The sequence below is a fragment of the Penicillium cinerascens genome (genome assembly GCF_028974065.1).
Source record: "Penicillium cinerascens strain IBT 15544 chromosome Unknown contig_24_segment0_segment0, whole genome shotgun sequence".
Classification (NCBI taxonomy): Eukaryota; Fungi; Ascomycota; class Eurotiomycetes; order Eurotiales; family Aspergillaceae; genus Penicillium; species Penicillium cinerascens.
Genome location: NW_026695290.1, coordinates 3,356,804 through 3,374,692, shown reverse-complemented (window position 1 = coordinate 3,374,692; position 17,889 = coordinate 3,356,804). Strand labels below are relative to the sequence as shown.

The 17,889-nt window shown below is 52.3% G+C and overlaps 7 protein-coding genes across 7 annotated transcripts; 5 read left to right on the top strand and 2 right to left on the bottom strand.

The window, feature by feature from the left end:
* Window positions 1–832: 832 nt before the first annotated feature.
* Window positions 833–2,257, top strand: N7498_004373 (PAN domain-containing protein; the record flags this gene model as incomplete). Its single annotated transcript, XM_058451435.1, has 1 exon — window positions 833–2,257. The coding sequence occupies one exon, from the start codon at window positions 833–835 to the stop codon at window positions 2,255–2,257; it is 1,425 nt and encodes a 474-aa protein (XP_058310897.1).
* A 417-nt stretch (window positions 2,258–2,674) lies between these two features.
* On the bottom strand, window positions 2,675–4,536 carry N7498_004372 (putative MFS transporter; the record flags this gene model as incomplete). The annotated part of the gene is made up of 9 exons (XM_058451434.1): window positions 2,675–2,924; window positions 2,979–3,192; window positions 3,245–3,349; window positions 3,395–3,430; window positions 3,494–3,786; window positions 3,840–3,864; window positions 3,914–4,083; window positions 4,150–4,299; window positions 4,352–4,536. 9 exons carry the CDS (start codon window positions 4,534–4,536, stop codon window positions 2,675–2,677), a joined length of 1,428 nt encoding a protein of 475 aa, XP_058310896.1.
* Window positions 4,537–5,374: 838 nt separating this feature from the next.
* Window positions 5,375–6,722, top strand: N7498_004371 (putative O-methyltransferase; the record flags this gene model as incomplete). Its single annotated transcript, XM_058451433.1, has 5 exons — window positions 5,375–5,470; window positions 5,520–5,658; window positions 5,711–5,725; window positions 5,783–5,909; window positions 5,960–6,722. 5 exons carry the CDS (start codon window positions 5,375–5,377, stop codon window positions 6,720–6,722), a joined length of 1,140 nt encoding a protein of 379 aa, XP_058310895.1.
* A 970-nt stretch (window positions 6,723–7,692) lies between these two features.
* Window positions 7,693–9,456, top strand: N7498_004370 (uncharacterized protein; the record flags this gene model as incomplete). The annotated part of the gene is made up of 9 exons (XM_058451432.1): window positions 7,693–7,732; window positions 7,794–7,819; window positions 7,872–8,044; window positions 8,110–8,380; window positions 8,434–8,542; window positions 8,591–8,805; window positions 8,857–8,924; window positions 8,978–9,391; window positions 9,441–9,456. The coding sequence occupies 9 exons, from the start codon at window positions 7,693–7,695 to the stop codon at window positions 9,454–9,456; spliced, it is 1,332 nt and encodes a 443-aa protein (XP_058310894.1).
* Window positions 9,457–9,620: 164 nt separating this feature from the next.
* N7498_004369 (uncharacterized protein) lies at window positions 9,621–10,884 on the top strand (the record flags this gene model as incomplete). Its single annotated transcript, XM_058451431.1, has 3 exons — window positions 9,621–10,101; window positions 10,158–10,756; window positions 10,846–10,884. The coding sequence occupies 3 exons, from the start codon at window positions 9,621–9,623 to the stop codon at window positions 10,882–10,884; spliced, it is 1,119 nt and encodes a 372-aa protein (XP_058310893.1).
* A 299-nt stretch (window positions 10,885–11,183) lies between these two features.
* On the bottom strand, window positions 11,184–11,549 carry N7498_004368 (uncharacterized protein; the record flags this gene model as incomplete). The annotated part of the gene is made up of 1 exon (XM_058451430.1): window positions 11,184–11,549. The coding sequence occupies one exon, from the start codon at window positions 11,547–11,549 to the stop codon at window positions 11,184–11,186; it is 366 nt and encodes a 121-aa protein (XP_058310892.1).
* A 1,232-nt stretch (window positions 11,550–12,781) lies between these two features.
* N7498_004367 (putative ABC multidrug transporter) lies at window positions 12,782–17,483 on the top strand (the record flags this gene model as incomplete). The annotated part of the gene is made up of 8 exons (XM_058451429.1): window positions 12,782–13,236; window positions 13,295–14,621; window positions 14,673–14,882; window positions 14,930–15,539; window positions 15,598–16,076; window positions 16,126–16,904; window positions 16,955–17,297; window positions 17,346–17,483. 8 exons carry the CDS (start codon window positions 12,782–12,784, stop codon window positions 17,481–17,483), a joined length of 4,341 nt encoding a protein of 1,446 aa, XP_058310891.1.
* Window positions 17,484–17,889: the final 406 nt, after the last annotated feature.

Sequence of the window (17,889 nt, the reverse complement as noted above, 5' to 3'; positions counted from 1 at the left end):
ATATTGCTCGCCTTGGCGTTGCAGATAGAGCATGCAGCCACGGCGTCAACGAGATCTAATTGAGAATTGGCTGCTATGAGTAATGAGGGGATTGAATACGACCATACCATCGACATCTCGCCATATTCATCCTAATCAATTCGTACAATGTAACACCATGACCCAAAGCCCTCTAAAGAGGGCCCCCACATGACACTCCTGCCTCAGGCACGTATGTCATGATCGTTCGATCCACGGTTCGCACACCACTTTTTAACATTCGAAACGTGAGCTTGGGCTGCTTCAAAAGTCAAAAAAGCTTCGCAAAAATGGCGCTACCTCGGCTCAGCGCCATTTCCGGTCCTTGAATTGAACCCCTGGCGATCGTTGGATCACCTCCTGAGCCTGACCGACTTCTCCCCCTCGAGTCCCCATTCGCCACTCCACTCATCGTCACCTCCGGCAGCCGATCCTCGTCCTGCGCCTCGTCAAATCCCGCAACCGATGACGCCGGCCGTGGGGCGGCGGGTAGTCCTGAACTCCCGCGCCAGCCTCGTTGGCTGCTGTGCCGCTTGCTCGATGATCCATCCCCAGTGAACGGACGGTCGGCCTATCATTCTATCTCCCCCCGGCTTGCGACCGAATCATCGTTGGTGCCTTCTCTGCCGGGCCCATGGATCGTCATGCTCCTCATCACCAAAAGAGTTGAGCGTCGTACCCGTTTGCTCGATGATCGTTGACCCTTTTTACATTCATCAGGCGCCGCTGCCCTCTGTGCCATTTTTCATGGCTATTCTCTGTTCTCTCTTTTACTGATCCTCACATTCTTTTGTTTAACCCGTTGGCTGCGACCATGTTCAATTCTCCACGACGATGGCTGCTCGTCGTCTCTCCGTTTCTCACCCTCGTTCTAATCTATTACCTCTTCCTCACCCCTAACACGAACCCGGTCGCGGTGAACACGAACACGAGCACGAACACCGAGCAGTGGACCCAACCCGAGCAAAGCACCATTGTTCTTGAAGGAAAGCAGCCGTATCCGGAGACCGAGAACCAGGGCAAGGCATCCAAGGCGTCCGAAGAGGATGAGAACCCCTGTGGGAAGCTGCATCATGACATGGAAGATGTATTCGTGGTCCTGAAGACCGGTGCCACCGAGGCTCTCCAAAAGGTTCCCGTGCAGCTACGTACTAGCTTCAAGTGCGTCCCGAACTTCGCAGTCTTCTCCGACTACGAAGAAACTATTAACGGAGTGCGCACCTACGACGTCTTGAGCAATGTGACCGAACGCACGATGCGAAACGAGCCCGAGTTTGAGGTCTACCAACACCTTCAAAAAGTCGGCCGTCCGGGCCTGACCGACGAGGACTTTGGCGACGACGAAAATGGACCCTTTGGCAAGATCAACAACCCCGGATGGAAGTTGGACAAGTGGAAGTTCCTCCCCATGATCGACGGAGCGCTGGAGGCGATGCCCGATGCCAAGTGGTACGTCTTCCTCGAGGCGGACACCTATATCGTCTGGCAGAATCTGGTCAATTGGCTGGCCCACCTTGACCACACCCGCAGCTACTATCTCGGCAGCCCGATGCAGATCGGTGATATCCTGTTCGGGTATGGCGGGGCAGGTGTAGTTCTCTCTCAAAGGGCGATGCAGCGTCTGCACAGCTACCGCATCCACAACCAGGAGGAGCTGGAGGTCATGACTGCCAGTGAATGGGCCGGAGACTGTGTTCTCGCCCGAGCTCTCCAGGATATCCATATTCCTCTGACCTGGGCCTGGCCCATGATGATGACCTCCCGCCCGTGGGAGATCGATCACTTCTCGGAGGGCTACGGACGCCAGCCCTGGTGCTATCCGGTCATCTCGTACCACCACATGAACCCTCGGGACATCGAGGGGATGTGGCGGTTCGAGCGGGGCTTTTTCAAGAGCGGCAAGAACGCTCTTTTGCTCCACGCCGACGTGTACCGGGCGTTCATCCATAACAGTTCCCTCGCCGAACGCGAGGATTGGGATAATCTGTCCTCGGCCAACATTGACTTCGATCCTCCCACGACTCCTTCTGCTGAGGCGTGTGCGGATGCCTGTTCGCAGAACTCGGAATGTCTCCAGTTCTCCTTCAACCATGCGGAGCAGAGCTGCAAACATGCGTCCACCACTTTTGCCGGCGTCGCCACCAACGGCACCTACTCCGGCTGGATGACCCACCGCGTCCAGCGGCTCCTGAAAGCCTTCCAGTCATCATGTCCCCAGGTCGAATATATTTTCGACTAAGCCTGTTCTTCTCCGAACCCTCCTCCTCTTTGAGCGCATTTTTATTGGATCTGTAACATACCATTCTCTGCACATATTTTTTTTTTTTTTTTTTTTTTTTTCGGGGACGTGACATCATTGGCGAGGCGTTATCTTGGATCGTTTCATTTCATTTACCTGCTGGACAGACTCTGGCCCTTTGGACCATTCACTTGCACTCGCTTACATCTATCGACAATTCTGAACTCAAGCTGAGAACTGCGGAGGCTCAATATGAAGCCTGACGATTATCAATATAGTCAAATATACACCAAACAATTCTGAATCAATTCGAACCTGGCCGTATGTACGTGGTTTATACAGAGAAGAAGCTTAATTACAAAAAAGCACGGCCAGTCGTCACGGTCATCCGTCATTTATACATTCCTTCATGGGATCTCATGCGGCGCCAGAACCCTGTGGCTGCTTGCGTCGCTCACGCACCAACACCGGCGTGATGGTCAGGACAACCGCAGTGCAGACGACGATGGCCTGGATTCCAAACACCAGGCCGATGCCATTGCGCACAATCCATTCAGGCTGGAAGTATCCCACTGCGAAGCCACCGCAGGTGCGCCACATGTTTAGGATGGCGGACACGCAGGTTGACTGATCGGGGTACTTCTCTAGCACGTACGCCGTGATTGCTCTGTCATTCTCATTAGATGGCTGCTCGAGTATTACAAGGCTTCGTCGCACTTACACAATCGTGGCAACCATGCCGATGTTCACCATGATCCAGCCAAAGGCTAGTCCAATCCAGTGCTTGTCAAAGTTCATTGTCAGGCCATAGGTGAGCAGACCGCAGGCCATGCTGCCGATGGGGAACCACACGCCGTGCAGACGGAGCTCGGTTCTCCAGTTGGCACTGTGGCGGCGGTAGATCCATTCATTGAAGAAGTGACCGAAGGCCCAGCCTGGAAGGGAGTGAGATTTGAACTGAAACAAGGATATCCAGTTTTGACTTACCACAGAGTGCACCGATAACACCGGCAAATCGCATAGATGACGCCTCGATCGTATCGAAGAGATAGGGTGGACTGTGCAGGAACGAGTCGATGGTCGTCGTGATGCCTGCAACCCGTCAGTACGAGCCATTGGATTTCGAATCGGACTTACCAATTGGCCAGGTGAACGTCACCAGGACGGCAAAACCTGTGAACATCCCGGTCAGTCCCTATAATGTGTGAAGAGCCCGGAACCCAGAAAGTTGCTCACCCGTCATCAACAGCGGAAACTTGAACACATAGACGACGAGTTTCTGACACCAGAATCCCAGCGTTGCCAGTTTGGGCAGCTTGGTGTTTCCAATGCCAAAGTACGCTCCGAGTCGCGAAGCCGGCGTCTTGTCCGGTGCATAGTATGTCTCTCGGCCAAAAGCGAGAACCATGAATGTCGACACGCCATAAATGGCAGTCAGAACACCGAAGGAGTCGCGCCAATTTGTGCCCGCGCCGATATAACCTGCGATTGCAGGCCCAAGGAACGGACCGACCAGGAATGTGGTGCCCCTATTCCCTGTCAGTCTACGGAATACGAGTACATCAGTCGACTGTGAACTCACCAGATGTTGATCATACGTGGCCATTCTGAAAAAACATCAGCGCCAATATATCCACTTCGGATGATATCACATACCATGCGGGCTATACATGTCATGGATAATAGGCAGCCCGATCACCTGCGGCACGGTACCGAATAGGCCCTGCAGCGAACGAAAGACCGTAAAGGTCGAGTAGTCGTTGGAGAGGGTGGCGCCCAACACCATGAACATCGTGATTACCTGTGGCCAGAGCCAGACGGGATAACTGGAGAGATTGCGTCAGTTAGCAGGGATGATCCCGATCTCCATATACATGCTGAACGGTACCTACCGGCCATAGGCTTCGATGAGCGGGACAGCCAAGATACCCCCAAAGCCCTGCAGCAGAATGCCCCAGTTCATGCTCGTGGCCGAGTGTTCAACGGTAATTTTCCAGTCCATGGCCTGCTGTGTGACCAGCGTCGAGCCCCAGACCATTGCGCTGGACAAAGTCAGTGACGGGCGATCAAACAAGTTCACGGAATGCACAGTACCCATCGGCCAGGAGCGAGCTCGACATGAGCGAGACGAAGAGCAGAGTCTTGCGCGTGAAGCTCCAATTCTGCGGATTCCGAGGATCCATGACACCGTCTTTGGAGTCATGAGTCTCATGAGACTGCGATAGACTGGCAGCACCATCCATCTCACGGGTATCTTCGAACGGGCACGATTTTTCCATGATGACTGTTGCACAAAGGCAAGATAGGCAAGGGGATTGTAGAAAGTGGAAACCATTGCCTGGGTTGGGCAGAGATAGGTTTTATGCATAAGGTCCAAGTTCTAGATCGAACACATGGCTCAAGGAGAATTTACAACTCGCGTGGCTTATGCCACGCAGCCGAGAAATTCTGGAAGATCAGATCTCTCCGATAGACCTGTCTGCAAGTCTCATACTTTCGAGGGATCCGAGGGTTTTTTGCCGAAATCACAAAGAGGACGAGTCTCCACCCTAACTTGATCTCCACTTGGTTCGCGGCTCCGCGTCGTTTCATCGCCACATCCCTGTCGGCACACCTCCGGCGTATGGACTATTCTGGTAGGTAGTATGTTTTGGTGTTGAACCTTATTATCCTGGTCTATCTCATCTGTCTCATCTGTCTCATCCGTCTCATCCGTGGATTAACGAATGCCTCCAAATGCCGCTGATATCTACCGATGATTTAGGTTTTTGGCGCATTGACTCGTCGCGATTGCCAGAGATCGGCAGAGCTAAGCGTGAGATGTCCCTTGCGTCTGCATGGGTGTGTGATTCGTTCGATTCTTGGTTGTCGAGGGGTTGCGACCACTCACATTGGCAGTCCGGGCGTCACCCTCCATGAGTTCCAGTTTGTGAATGCATTGGTTCGTGAGCTAGTTAGACATGCCGCGTCCATAGTTACGTAGTAAACACTCTAAACTGGAAAGCCTGGCATTCTGGCATCCCCCTTGGATCAACAGACAAATGACAGTAGATAATAGACTTGATTTCGTGTTCAGCGTTCAGCTCGGAAAATCCTGCATCTCGCTTTCATTCCAACATGACTTTGCTGGAACGCTTGGCCAACTTCTTGGGCCTATCAAAGCCCGCGCCTGCGGCGCCGCCGGGGGCAGTGTTGGCGGCGACGGTCACGACGGTAAGTTTGGCTTAATTTCGACATGGAACATGGGTTGATGATGTGATAGCCGGCGTCGCTGGGATTTGTCCCCGTCGCGGTGCATTTTAAGCTCTTCGACGTATTGGTGAAGCATGGAAAACCGGCGACCGCGGAAGAAGTGGCCAACGCCGCCAACGGGCTCATTCAAGAAAAAGAGCCTAAAATCAGTAGGTGACATACATGCAGGAATGGGTAGTGGGAAGTTGCTAACGGTGCCAGGTACTCTACTTGCCGGTATGGGACAGACGGTAGATGGTGAGACGAGATATTCAGAATACTGACCGATTGCAGCGGATACACTCTACATCATGGCCGGACTGGGCCTGGTCGAGCGCGTGGAAGAGAACAGTTTTAATGCCAATGCCATCACCCGGCACATGGTGGCCATGCCTTCGGCCCAGCATGGCGCCGTGCACTTGTGCGTTGCTTTTTCCTCTCTGTCCGATCAGCCACTGACTGCGACCGTAGCACCACCGAAGGAATGATGGCCGGCGCATTCCTCATGAAGAAACTGCAGGATACCAACTTTGCGTATCCTTTCAATGAGGCTGACGGTCCCATGCAGTATGCCTACGAGCTGATGGGCGAGAAGGAGCTGGCCCTGCAGCACACGTATTCCATTATGGAGGCCCAGGGGCGCATGGACAGCTTCAACCAGTTCATGGTCGGCAAGTTTCTCAAGTTCGGCACTTTCCCCGAGCGGGCCACTTCGCTGGGATACGATCTGCGCGAGGCACTCAGCCAACCGGGGACCGTGGCCATGGTCGACATTGGCGGCGGACGAGGCGAGCTCCTTCTCGAAGTCCAGTCCGTATTTCCCCATCTCGGATGCGAGAACCTGGTGGTGCAGGAGTTCAATGCAGAGATCGACGACATCCCGGGTGTGCATTTGATGGAGTGGAACTACAAGACGAGCGCGGAACAGCCGATCCAGGGCGCGCGAATCTACTCGCTCCAGCACATTCTCCACAACCTGCCGGACCTGGACGCGGTGGCGCTGCTTCAGAAGATCTCGCGGGCCATGGCACCCACGTCGCGACTGCTGATTATCGAGTACGCGAAGAACATGACCTATACTTCGCTACATGCCAGCATGATTGTACTATACGGGGGGCGTGAGCGCAGTGCGTCCGAATGGCGGCAGCTGGCCGGTGTCTCCGGCCTGCGAGTCACTTTTGAACGGTATGTGCGCGCGGGCGAGTCTCTTGTGGAGATGCGCCGAGCGGATTAAGTTGGTGAAGACTCGGATCTGAGTTTGGAGTTGGCGGCTTTGGCCCGATGTATGTAATGATAGACCTACGTGTGTACCTCGTGAAGTAAACAGATCATAAAATAGGACCGAGCAGAACAGATAACAAAAGCACGAACTGAAAACGAGGCAATGGTTCGTAAATGATCGTAACGACTGGATCAGTCACATCCGGGGAATGTAATGTTTCGAGCCGATGCTTTTAGACTTGTGATCCACGCCCATGGCGGATCGTCGGCCCACCGTCCGAGCGTCCTCCGCTCCGCACATCTCAATCCACTTCATCTGTGATTTCCGGTCCATCGTGATAGTGATACAATCACTCCGCTACTGCAAGATGCATCCTTTTTGCTTTTTTTACGTCGTCCATTCCCGAGTTCCCGGGTCCGACTATTGAATTGAACCTTTCGCTTCGTCACACCCCTTGCGTAGCGCCGCATGGGCTTTGCATGTAGGCCCTCCACTTGGAATGTGGCCCACGACACATGGGAATGGCCACCTTCGTCGTGGAAACGAGGGAAATGAGCCGATTTCTCCCAGGAGGGCAATTGCAGGAGCCAGCAGGGATCCCGGAATAGATAGCCCCATGGTTCTGCACCAAAGGGCCACAAGAGACCCGCCACTCGTGATATTGAGTTTGAGACTCTAGACATCGCGAACTACTTGGCCCTCTTCCTAGCCCTGCATCCCTTGTTCGCCTGCTCGCCTGTTCGCTTCAGGGTTTGACCTGTAAATTGCTCGTCCCTCCACTCTCCAGAGTTTATCCACGTTAGACTCGTTTCCGGCAACTTGAGTGATCTGATGGATCTTGCATTTGGATGTACACATCTTTCTGCTCGTCACCTCTGGTCGTGCCCAATGTCGCGTTTCTATTTGAATTGAACTCTCCCCTGTGAGATCTCAACATCCAAAGCTCCTGATCTCTTCTATCCTGCCTTTGCAATCCTCCGCTATGGAAATCCCGAGGCCCACGGAAGGAGACGTCGACATTGGTGAGTCGCGTGCTGCTCCGTAACTGTTCACACCACTGACGGCTTCTTCTTTTCCTTCTAGGCACGGCCACGTTCGATGCCTGCTGGGTATGCCAAGATCGGTCTCCTATGACTGCAGCAACTGATCGTCCATGTATAGGTCCTGACAGCCCTCGTGGGTGTCGCTCTACTGTTTCGATATTCGGTCAAGGCGTGGGTGCGATGGGCTCTGCCCCAAGTCACTGCCCCCGGACGAGTCTGGGGTATCGAAGACCTCTTCTTTTTGGTGGCCTATGGCTGTGATCTGACCCATATGACTATGATTCAGATGAGGTGAATTTTTATTTTTATTTTCCCTTTTTCTTCTTCTCTAAGACGGCCTCACTAACTATCCACAGCGCCAATTGGGGCCTGGGCCGCCACTTCTTCTATCTGAATGCCACTGAACGGTTCCATGCAATGAAGTGGGATTTCATATCGCAGCCTATCGCTGTAGCCTCGGCCATGATATCTCGTTCTGGCATGATGTGGTTCCTGTTGACCTGTTTCGCGGCGAGCGATAAGAAGATCCGCGTGTCGATCATTGTCTGTGCTGTGGTTCAGGTCGTCGTCAACATGGTCACCATCGTGCAGATCATTGTTCAGTGCGGGCCGAACCCGTATCGTGCGGTAAGTGTCATCGTCATTGCTGTCGGTCTCGGGCTGATGGGCTGACCTTCTAGGCCGATCGTGTTCAATACTTCCACTATATGTGGTCTCCTCTGCCTGCAGACAATTCGGTTGTGTGCCAGTCGCCCGTGGTCCAGACCACCGTGGGCTTTGTACAAGGAGGTATGCTGATTTACCGTCTTGGGCTTGAACATATCTGACTCGATTCAGGATTCAACTCCATTATTGATTTTTTCCTCGGTGTTCTCGCCGCCGTCGAGCTGTGGCAATTCTTCCTTCGAACTCTGAACCGTGACCATCACGTGTCGTTCTGGTCTAAATTCCGCAAGATCAACAGCACCGTTCGATCACGACGGATCTGGCAGACGCTCACTTTGAGTGGTCCACTGATTCTCTCTGGCGCTGCCTCCATAGTCAAGACTTATGTAGGTGTTGGATGCCTTTGTCTCGATTTCCTTGCTAACCAGGTCTCGTAGAAACTCAAGTCTTTGGGAGACCGACTAGACTTTACTTATAACATCGTCTCTTTTGTCCTTTGGGTAAAGTAAGTCTTGTCATTTCTTGAAATTTTTTTGGTCCACGTCTGACTCGCTGCAGAATCGAAAACTATAGCATCCTCCTCGCCTCGTGCGCACCCGTCGCCCGGCTGTTCCTCCGTGCCTTTGTCGACTCTCGTCGTGAGGGCCGTATGGCCGGCTACTGGTCCAAGTCACGGTCCAATAATGGCGAAAATGCCAATCACTCCAATGACACCGAGATGAAGCGTCACCGCAAGGATCAGTGGATGGACTCGGAGACGGTGACCAACTGGGACGAAGAAAATCCTTTGCCGAACTGGAGTAGCAATGAGCGCTCCGAGAGCCGAATCTCAAAGGCTCAACATCCTGAGAATCCCGGCGATGGAGTCACGGTCAAGACGGATATCATTGTGCAAGTGGATGACGGCCTGTCCACCTCCTCGGGTGGTGCACGGCTTTTGCCGGACGGCACTGAGACCCTTCACGGCCACGGGTACCGACGATCTAGGTAATGGATGGATACTGTGATGTGATATGTATAGCTCAGAGCGAACGTAAATAATGTAAATGTGATGACTCTGAAATTGTTTTCTCTGTACCTATTTCCACCAAATTTCTCCGTATAGATCTCTGGGGCCATGACATAATCATATAATCCTAATCTCCACGTGATGATAAACACGCATCCTCCATCAACGAGCGTCGAGCTTGTCAACTGCATCATGGCTCTGCCGACGATCAAGAGCAAGGCATTCCCCTACCGGAGGGGCTCCAATGCGTCCGAAAATGACTTCTTCGACATCCCCGACGAGCCCCTGGTGGCCATGTTCAAGCGCCAGTTGCGGCGTGTCCGCACCTGGGTGATCCTCGCACTGTTCATCATGTTTATGATGTGGCATCGTCGCGCAAAGCCGTCGCCGTCTCTGCTCCCACATGTTCATTACGACGAAGTCGATTGGTCGCGATTTGCCTATACTACGTACGCGACTTCCGAGACGTATCTGTGCAATGCCGTGATGGTCTTGGAGGCCCTGCATCGGTTCGGGTCTCGGGCGGAGCGCGTGCTATTCTATCCGCAGGAATGGGATCTGGTTGTGGAGAATGATTTTGACCGCATTAGCCAGCTGCTCATTATGGCGAAAGATGACTACAATGTGGTGCTGCGTCCGGTGGCTATCGAGGGGATCAAGACGGGCGGAGAAGGTGCGCGACACAATACTACGTGCGATAGACCAGTGCTGACCATTTCAATTGAATAGGAGCCTCCCAGGCCTCCTGGGATACCAGCACCGCCAAGTTGTCTGCCTTTGGCATCGTCGAGTATGATCGCGTCATCCACCTCGACTCCGATATTACACTCCTGCAGCACATGGACGAGCTATTCTTCCTGCCTGCCACCGCCATTGCCATGCCCCGCGCATATTGGTTATTGCCGCATACCAAGACCCTCTCTTCACTATTGGCTGTCATCGAACCGTCTTACCGCGAGTACGCTGCCCTGTCCAGTTTTATCAAGCCGGCCCAGGCTGGCCAGATCGAGCTGAACTTGACCGATACCCGGTACGATATGGAATTGTTAAATGACCGGTACGGTGACAATGCATTGGTACTTCCCCATCGACCCTACGGTCTTATCTCGGGGGAGTTCCGCACCAAGAATCACCGGAAGTACCTAGGCAACGACCACGAAGTATGGAATCCCGACCTGGCTCTGTCTGAAGCGAAATTGGTGCACTTTTCTGACTGGCCGCTGCCCAAACCTTGGGTCATGTGGCCACAGGAAATTCTAGCGAAGGTGCAGCCCGTCTGTGACAAGGAGCCGGGGACACCGAATGAGAGCGGGTGCCGTGACCGAGAGGTATGGAGGAATCTATACGATGACTTCCGACGACGAAGAAAGGTATGGGTTACGCGTATGGTTTGCTTCATTTCGCTGACTTGTTCCAGGATATCTGTAAGCTATTAAGTTATCCCGCCCCCGTGTAAGCCTGGTCGTCGGGTTCACTCCAGGATTGTATAGGATTAAGGAACTTGGTTACCAAAGGCATGGCGTCCCAGGCGTTTCTTCTCGGGGCATATTAGATATTCGATATCTGGACATAGATTCGATTTGTACGACAATTGATCGAGCATATAATGAACGTTCTTGACTCCATATATTGGTAAAAAAAAAAAGCTGCAGACTGTAGCGTATGGCAACTATAATCCAGTACAAAGTAAGTACTATGGGACGTTCAAATCAAAAACGCTCAAACGCCATCCCATGCAGGTATACCAATCACGCATCATGCATATCCCATCCCCTTCCTCCACCACATCCACACCCCCCTCCTCTCCATGCAGCTCCCGAACTCCTTCACGCTCGCGACCTCCGACAATCCCGCGTCAATCTCCATGGACGGAGCCGTCCCTTCGTGCGCCAGCAGCGCCGGCCTCGTCACCAGCTGGAAATCCTTATAGCGAAGTTTACGAACTTCCCCAACCCACGATTCGACCCGTGCCTGGTCCTGGCCCTCCACGTACATGATGCCCGGGCATCCGCCAGAGCGGAGAAGCACGAAGCATTGGTGCGTGTCGGCGGCGCGTTTGAGCGCGGCCACTTTTTTGCGCGAGGTGATGTGGTGGGTGCGGATTAGGGCATTGTAGAGCATTGTGTTGAGTTTGGGGCGGACATTTCTCGCGTGCAGATATTTGCAGATGCAAATTATAGTCGAGTGTCGAAGCTGTCGACCTGCTCAGTGACCTTGGCCTCCGTCACCGATCGTGATGACTAAGCTGTCTCGGTCTCATTCCTATCTCGAGGTGAAGCTCGATTTGCGGACGAGTTCAATGGGGTGTCGGGGTTAACAGGGTTGAGTATTACTTGAGTATTACGTCGTGGGACGATCGAGGCCTAGTAGTCGCGGCGATACTTCTTCAAGTGGTGTCTATCTCAGGGTGTGCTAATCTGTTCGGCCGTTGCAGGTATATACATCTGGGATACTCTCGACACATTTTACAGTACACCGCAAATTGACCTCCAGCATCGGTCTCAACCCAAACATGGCTAAATGCAGCTAGGGTGACTGTAGCACAAAAAGTACCGTCGACCAGCCCGTCGGAAACCAATGAAGTCTGCGATATTTTGAAATAAGTCTGTTTGCCCGAGGCAGTCCCGATCGGCGCCTGCAGATGTCATCTACGACTTTGCTTTTTTGCCCCGATTGTCTCGGAGAAAAAATCCTACTGTAGTGACAGCTTCCGCCATGCCAGATCTATCAGAGTCGATTGACCGGACCAGGTAGCCGTTGTTTCATCAGTTATAGCGTATGCACATCGCTCACGAATTCTCGAGTCACGCCCTATCGCATATCGCAGCAGAGCAATTGACACGGTTGACGAGCTAACCGCCCGCAGGTGCCACCAATCCGTCAATGGACTGAAAACCAGTGGTCGAACCCGCTTGGTCAGGCAAAGCGTGGCTCACGAATGGCCGCGAGTGGCTTATACAGTGGAGTCATCTCCTCTTGGCTTCCTGTTTCTGCGGAACCGTCGCTGCGGTGTCCGCGAGGTGCGCCCACTTTCGCCCTTTTTCGTCGGGGCTCCAGCGACTTTCCAAACTCGGGCAAAGTACCGCCATGTGGCCCTGGGGGAACCGTGCTGCTGATTGGTCTTGATTGATCGGACCATCAAGATATCGCTCCATCACGGTCTACTACGCCCGTGATGGGATTGGCTGAAATGACAAAGAAAAGTGCATCTTGTAGCTTGGCTTCCTTTTGAGGTTCCGATCTGGAAACCTTGTATAAAAGATGACACTCGTTCTTTTCTTTTTTCTTCCTCCAGCCGAAAGATGCAGCATTTTGTCTTTCGTACATCAGAGCACCGTGTACAGGGTTGAAACATGCCCGGTCCGCTTCACTCCCGTCCACATCCTTCCTCTTTTGTCTCCGGCCAGGAAGCACCGTCCGGGGACCATGGTCCGAGGGTGCAGGTTTCTGACGAGAACGAGGATGCCATCGCCGATATTCACCGCACACTGACGGAGAAGAGTCTTTCTGGTGTGCATCAGGAGTATCCGGAGCCTCATTCCTCGTTTGACAAGTTTCTCGAGGAACAGGTGCAAGATGGCAAGAAACGTTCCAACCTGGGCGTCTGCTTCCAATCGGTCTCGACCTGGGGTGAGGGAGATGGCCACTCTGATGTTAAGACGCTGGGTACGGCGTTGTGGCGTACCCTCACGTTGCAAGATATTTATCAATGGACTATCCAGCCGTGGATTTCCCCAAAGAAGCCCCAGAATGGACGTCCTCTCATTCGAGACTTTTCCGGCGTTGTCGAGAGCGGAGAAATGATGCTGTAAGTATCCAATTGCGAACTTGTTTAGCTGAATGAGATGTCTAACCTGTGCTTTCAGTGTTCTGGGCCGCCCTGGAGCGGGCTGCTCGACATTCCTTCGCACGATCGCTGGCCACCACTCTTCGTTTATTGGAGTGACAGGATCGATCGATTACTCCGGGTTGAGCCCGGATGAAGTTCGCAAGCACTACCGCAGTGCAGTAGCCTACGTGCCCGAAGACGATGTGCATTTTCCGACCCTCAATGTGCGACAGACCCTCGAGTTTGCTTTGCAAAGCAAGACCCCCAAGCGTTTCCAAGACCGAATCCCAAAGTATCTGGAAATTTACGGACGAGTCTTCGGCATGACCCACACGATGAATACTCTTGTGGGTAACGAGTACATCCGAGGTGTCTCGGGTGGAGAGCGCAAACGAATCTCCATCATCGAATCACTTGCCACCGATTCGTCCGTGACCTGCTGGGATAATTCGACTCGTGGCCTGGACGCATCGTCCGCCCTGGACTACGTCCGCAGCTTGCGCATTATGACCGACACATGTGGCAAGGCCACCTTGCTCACTCTGTATCAAGCCTCGGATGCAATCTATGAGCTGGTGGACAAGGTTCTTCTGATCGATGAAGGACGAATGCTGTTCCAGGGCCGAGCCAGCGCGGCCAAAGGGTATTTTGAGGATCTCGGATACGAATGTGCCGAAATGCAGACCACGTCCGATTTCCTGACCAGTATTACGATCCCAGAGCGACGCCGGTTCCGCTCGGGCTGGGAAGACCGTGCCCCCAAGGGACCGATTGAACTGGAAGCTGCGTTCCGGCAGAGTACAGCATTCAAAAATGTCGAGACATCGATCGGAATGTACGATAATCAACGAAACGGTGACAAATCCAACGGAGCTTGCGCATCGGATTCAGAGTCTGGCAGCGTGGAAGACTTCAAGCGTACAATGCAGAGCGATAAGTCTCGCTTCGTCTCGCCCAAGTCTCCATACACCATCTCCCTCTTCCGTCAGATCATTTTGTGCGCCCAACGTCAACTGTCGCAGCTCAAGGGCCATATGGGTCCACTTTACATCAAGTTGATCTCTGCGGTGGTTTATGGCCTGCTGATTGGATCAATGTTCTATGATCAGCCACAGACTACCGAGGGCATGTATTCACGTGGCGGTGTGCTGTTTTACTCATCCATCTTGCTTGCCTGGCTCCAAATGTCGGAGCTGGAAGAAGCGATGCAGGGCCGAGATATACTCATTCGACAGAAGAAATTTGCCTTTGTGCGACCCAGCGCCGTTTGTCTGGCCCGAGTCGTACAGGATATGGTAGTGACTGCACTGCTTACCTTGCTATATCTCATTGTCATGTACTTCTTATCTGGGCTGAGATCTGACGTGAGTTCAGAAGAGGTATATACTTCCCTTCAAATGCTAAAGCGGTGATAGGCTGGTCCATTCTTTGTCGACTTCCTCTTCATCTACATGTGTACCGTTTGTCTGACAGCCCAGTTCCGAGTGTTTGCAGCTTTGTCCAATAATTTTGAAGTTGCGCTGCGCTACTGTGGAGTATCTGTCCTGTTCTGTATCGTATTTGGTGGCTATGTCTTGTCTGTTGACAAGATGATCCAGGATGTTCCTTGGGTTGGGTGGATAGCGGTAAGCCTTAGCCTGACAATATTTATGTCCAAACTAACTATTTCCAGTATATAACGCCCGCCTTGTACACCTACGAATCGGTCATGGCCGCCGAGTTCCATAATGTCAATTTCACTTGTGCAACAGGATCTGTCGTTCCTGCGGGTCCCGACTACACCGACGTCGCCTACCAGACTTGTGCATATGCTGGCAGCCAGATCGGTAGTACAATTGTGAATGGCGATGACTACCTGGCTGCGCAATTCGGATTCTATTATAGCCATGTGTGGCGCAACTTTGGAATTCTCTGCCTTTTCACCATCGCTTTTATCCTTCTTACGTGCTGGCTGAGTGAAGTGCTGGAATGGGAGCTGGATAGTGCTGGCTCAATCCAGTACAAGACGTCTAGTCGTTTGTTTAAGCGGCAGAACAAGCCCAGCAGCGACGAGGAGAAGACGCCTGTCCCAGTCGACCCTAAAGCACCTCCGATCGGAACTTCCGCAGGAACACCAGAACAGACCCTATCTGCCACTGAATCCACTTTCACTTGGTCAGACCTTGAGCTCGATGTGCAGATTGGCGAAGAGATGCGGAAGTTGCTAGACAACGTGTGTGGTTATTGCAGGCCAGGAACCCTCACGGCTCTTGTTGGAGCATCGGGAGCTGGAAAATCGACCTGTAAGATGATAAACACTATTTTGAAGCACCAGAAGCAGAAGCTGACGATCGTATCTAGTGTTAACTGCGCTCACTCAGAGGCAGAGTGCCGGTACATTGACCGGCTCATTGTATGTGGATAACCAGCCCATCGATGGCTCTTTTAACCGGCAGATTGGATACTGCCAGCAAATGGACATTCACGATGAAAGCAGTACCATTCGTGAGGCGTTCGAATTCTCTGCTCTCCTCCGACAGAGGCATGATACTCCCAAAGAAGAGAAGCTTGCCTACGTGGAAACAGTTTTGCACACATTGGATCTCATTGAACTGCAAAATGCGGTTATTGGATCCTTGGATATCGAGAAGAAGAAGCGAGTGACGATTGGAGTTGAACTCTGTGCCCGTCCGCGACTGCTTCTCTTCTTAGATGAGCCAACTAGTGGACTTGATAGCCAGGGTGCAACCAGCATCGTGGCCCTGCTTCGTCGTCTTGCGGACCAAGGATTGGCTGTTCTTTGCACCATTCACCAGGCTAATCAGCAGCAATTTGAAGAGGTAAGCTCTCGCCTGTATGGGTGTTGTGACTAAAAACTAATATGTGCAGTTCGATCGCGTCCTTGCCTTGAGCCCAGGTGGAAGCACCTACTACTTTGGACCAGTCGGCCAATCCGGCCAGGCCATCTTTGATTATTTCACAAAGAATGGTCACCACCCACGGAATTTCACCAATGCTGCAGATTTCCTCATCGAAGTGGTAGTTGGTGGCATGAAAGCTTCGGGGAATCAGGTCAACTGGGCCTCTGTCTGGCGCGACTCTGAAGATGCCGACTACATCAAGAAGGAGATTGCGGCCATTCGCTCACACAATGAAAAGACCCAAGAAATCTCGGCAGCGCCCTCCTTGCCTCCTCTTCGCCAGCAGATTATCCTGCTCACACAGCGAACTTGCCGCCAATTCTGGCGTACGGCCGAGTACCCCTACTCGAGACTCTATGCATCGTTCCTCCATGCACTAATCAACGGCCTCACCTATCTCCAAATCGGAAACAGCACGACCGATCTGCAGTCAAAAGCCTTCTCCGCATTTTTGGTTTTGATGCTGGTTCCTGAATTCATCAACGCCATCTCTATGCGTTTTATTCTGAACCGTGACATCTGGCTAGCTCGAGAAGGTCCCAGTGGAGTGTACAGCTGGGTCGCGTTCAGCACTGCTCAAATAATCTCCGAAATCCCTTATGCTATTGTCGGTGGGGTGATTTTCTATGTCATGTACTACTTCATGGTCGGACTTCCTCTCGGATTTGCAGCAGGATACAGTTTTCTGATGTTCTTTCTCTTTTTCCTTTTTGCTACTTCTTGGGGACAGTGGATTGCTGCATTAAGGTGAGTACTGGTTATTTCCATAGCATTGATCATTCTGACATTTGTTTTAGTTCTGATTCGATGGTCGCGGCTACTTTGATGCCATTCTTCATCATCATGTGTGAGCTTTTCAACGGCATTCTGCGCCCTCACCAGCAAATGCCTGCTTTCTGGAAGTATACAATGTACTACATCACGCCCTTCACGTACTGGATCGGGGGCGTTTTGACCTCGGTCCTTCGCGGGACCCCGGTAGTCTGCAACGAGAGCGAATTAACTCTCTTCCAAAGTCCGCTCAATATGACTTGCGGCGACTATGCCAACTCTTGGCTTTCCTCCAAGGGAGTTGGGTATCTTTCGAACCCCGACAGCACTGGGATCTGTGGATATTGCGAGTATAGTTATGGTGACGATGTAAGTTGTGACCTGGAACTACTAGGAAACACAAACTAATTGGAACAGTACCTTTCTGGAATCGGACTGGACGACTCGGTCATATGGCCCTACTTTGGAATCTTCCTTGCCTTTACCATTGCCAACTACTTGATGGTGTATCTACTTGTCTATGTGCGATCTGTCGCCAAGTGGCGGTTTAAGTAATGTATATACGAACTGTACATAGCATTGCATCTAGCGTTAGCATTTCTTGTGCGTTCCGATACTCGCTCCAAGAACGGAACCTGACACACCACTTAAGAATCTCGACCGAGGCCGAATTAGCAAGACTCACTCTCCGCTCTCTATCACTGGCGTGTAACCAGGATATGTACGTTTACGGATAGCCTCGTCAGAGTGATCACATCGGGCATAGTTTGATCTTGAGGCATCTATTTGCATGACTCGGTCAGTGAGTGCCAACAATGGTGCTTACAGTGCTGCGAACCTGCTTTGTCGGGTAAGAAGAATGTGGGACATTTCTACTATACCACGTGCCCTATAAGAACCTCGAAGCAAATAGTACAAAATAGTTACAACGTAGTATATTTACTATAAAGGGGCATCTACA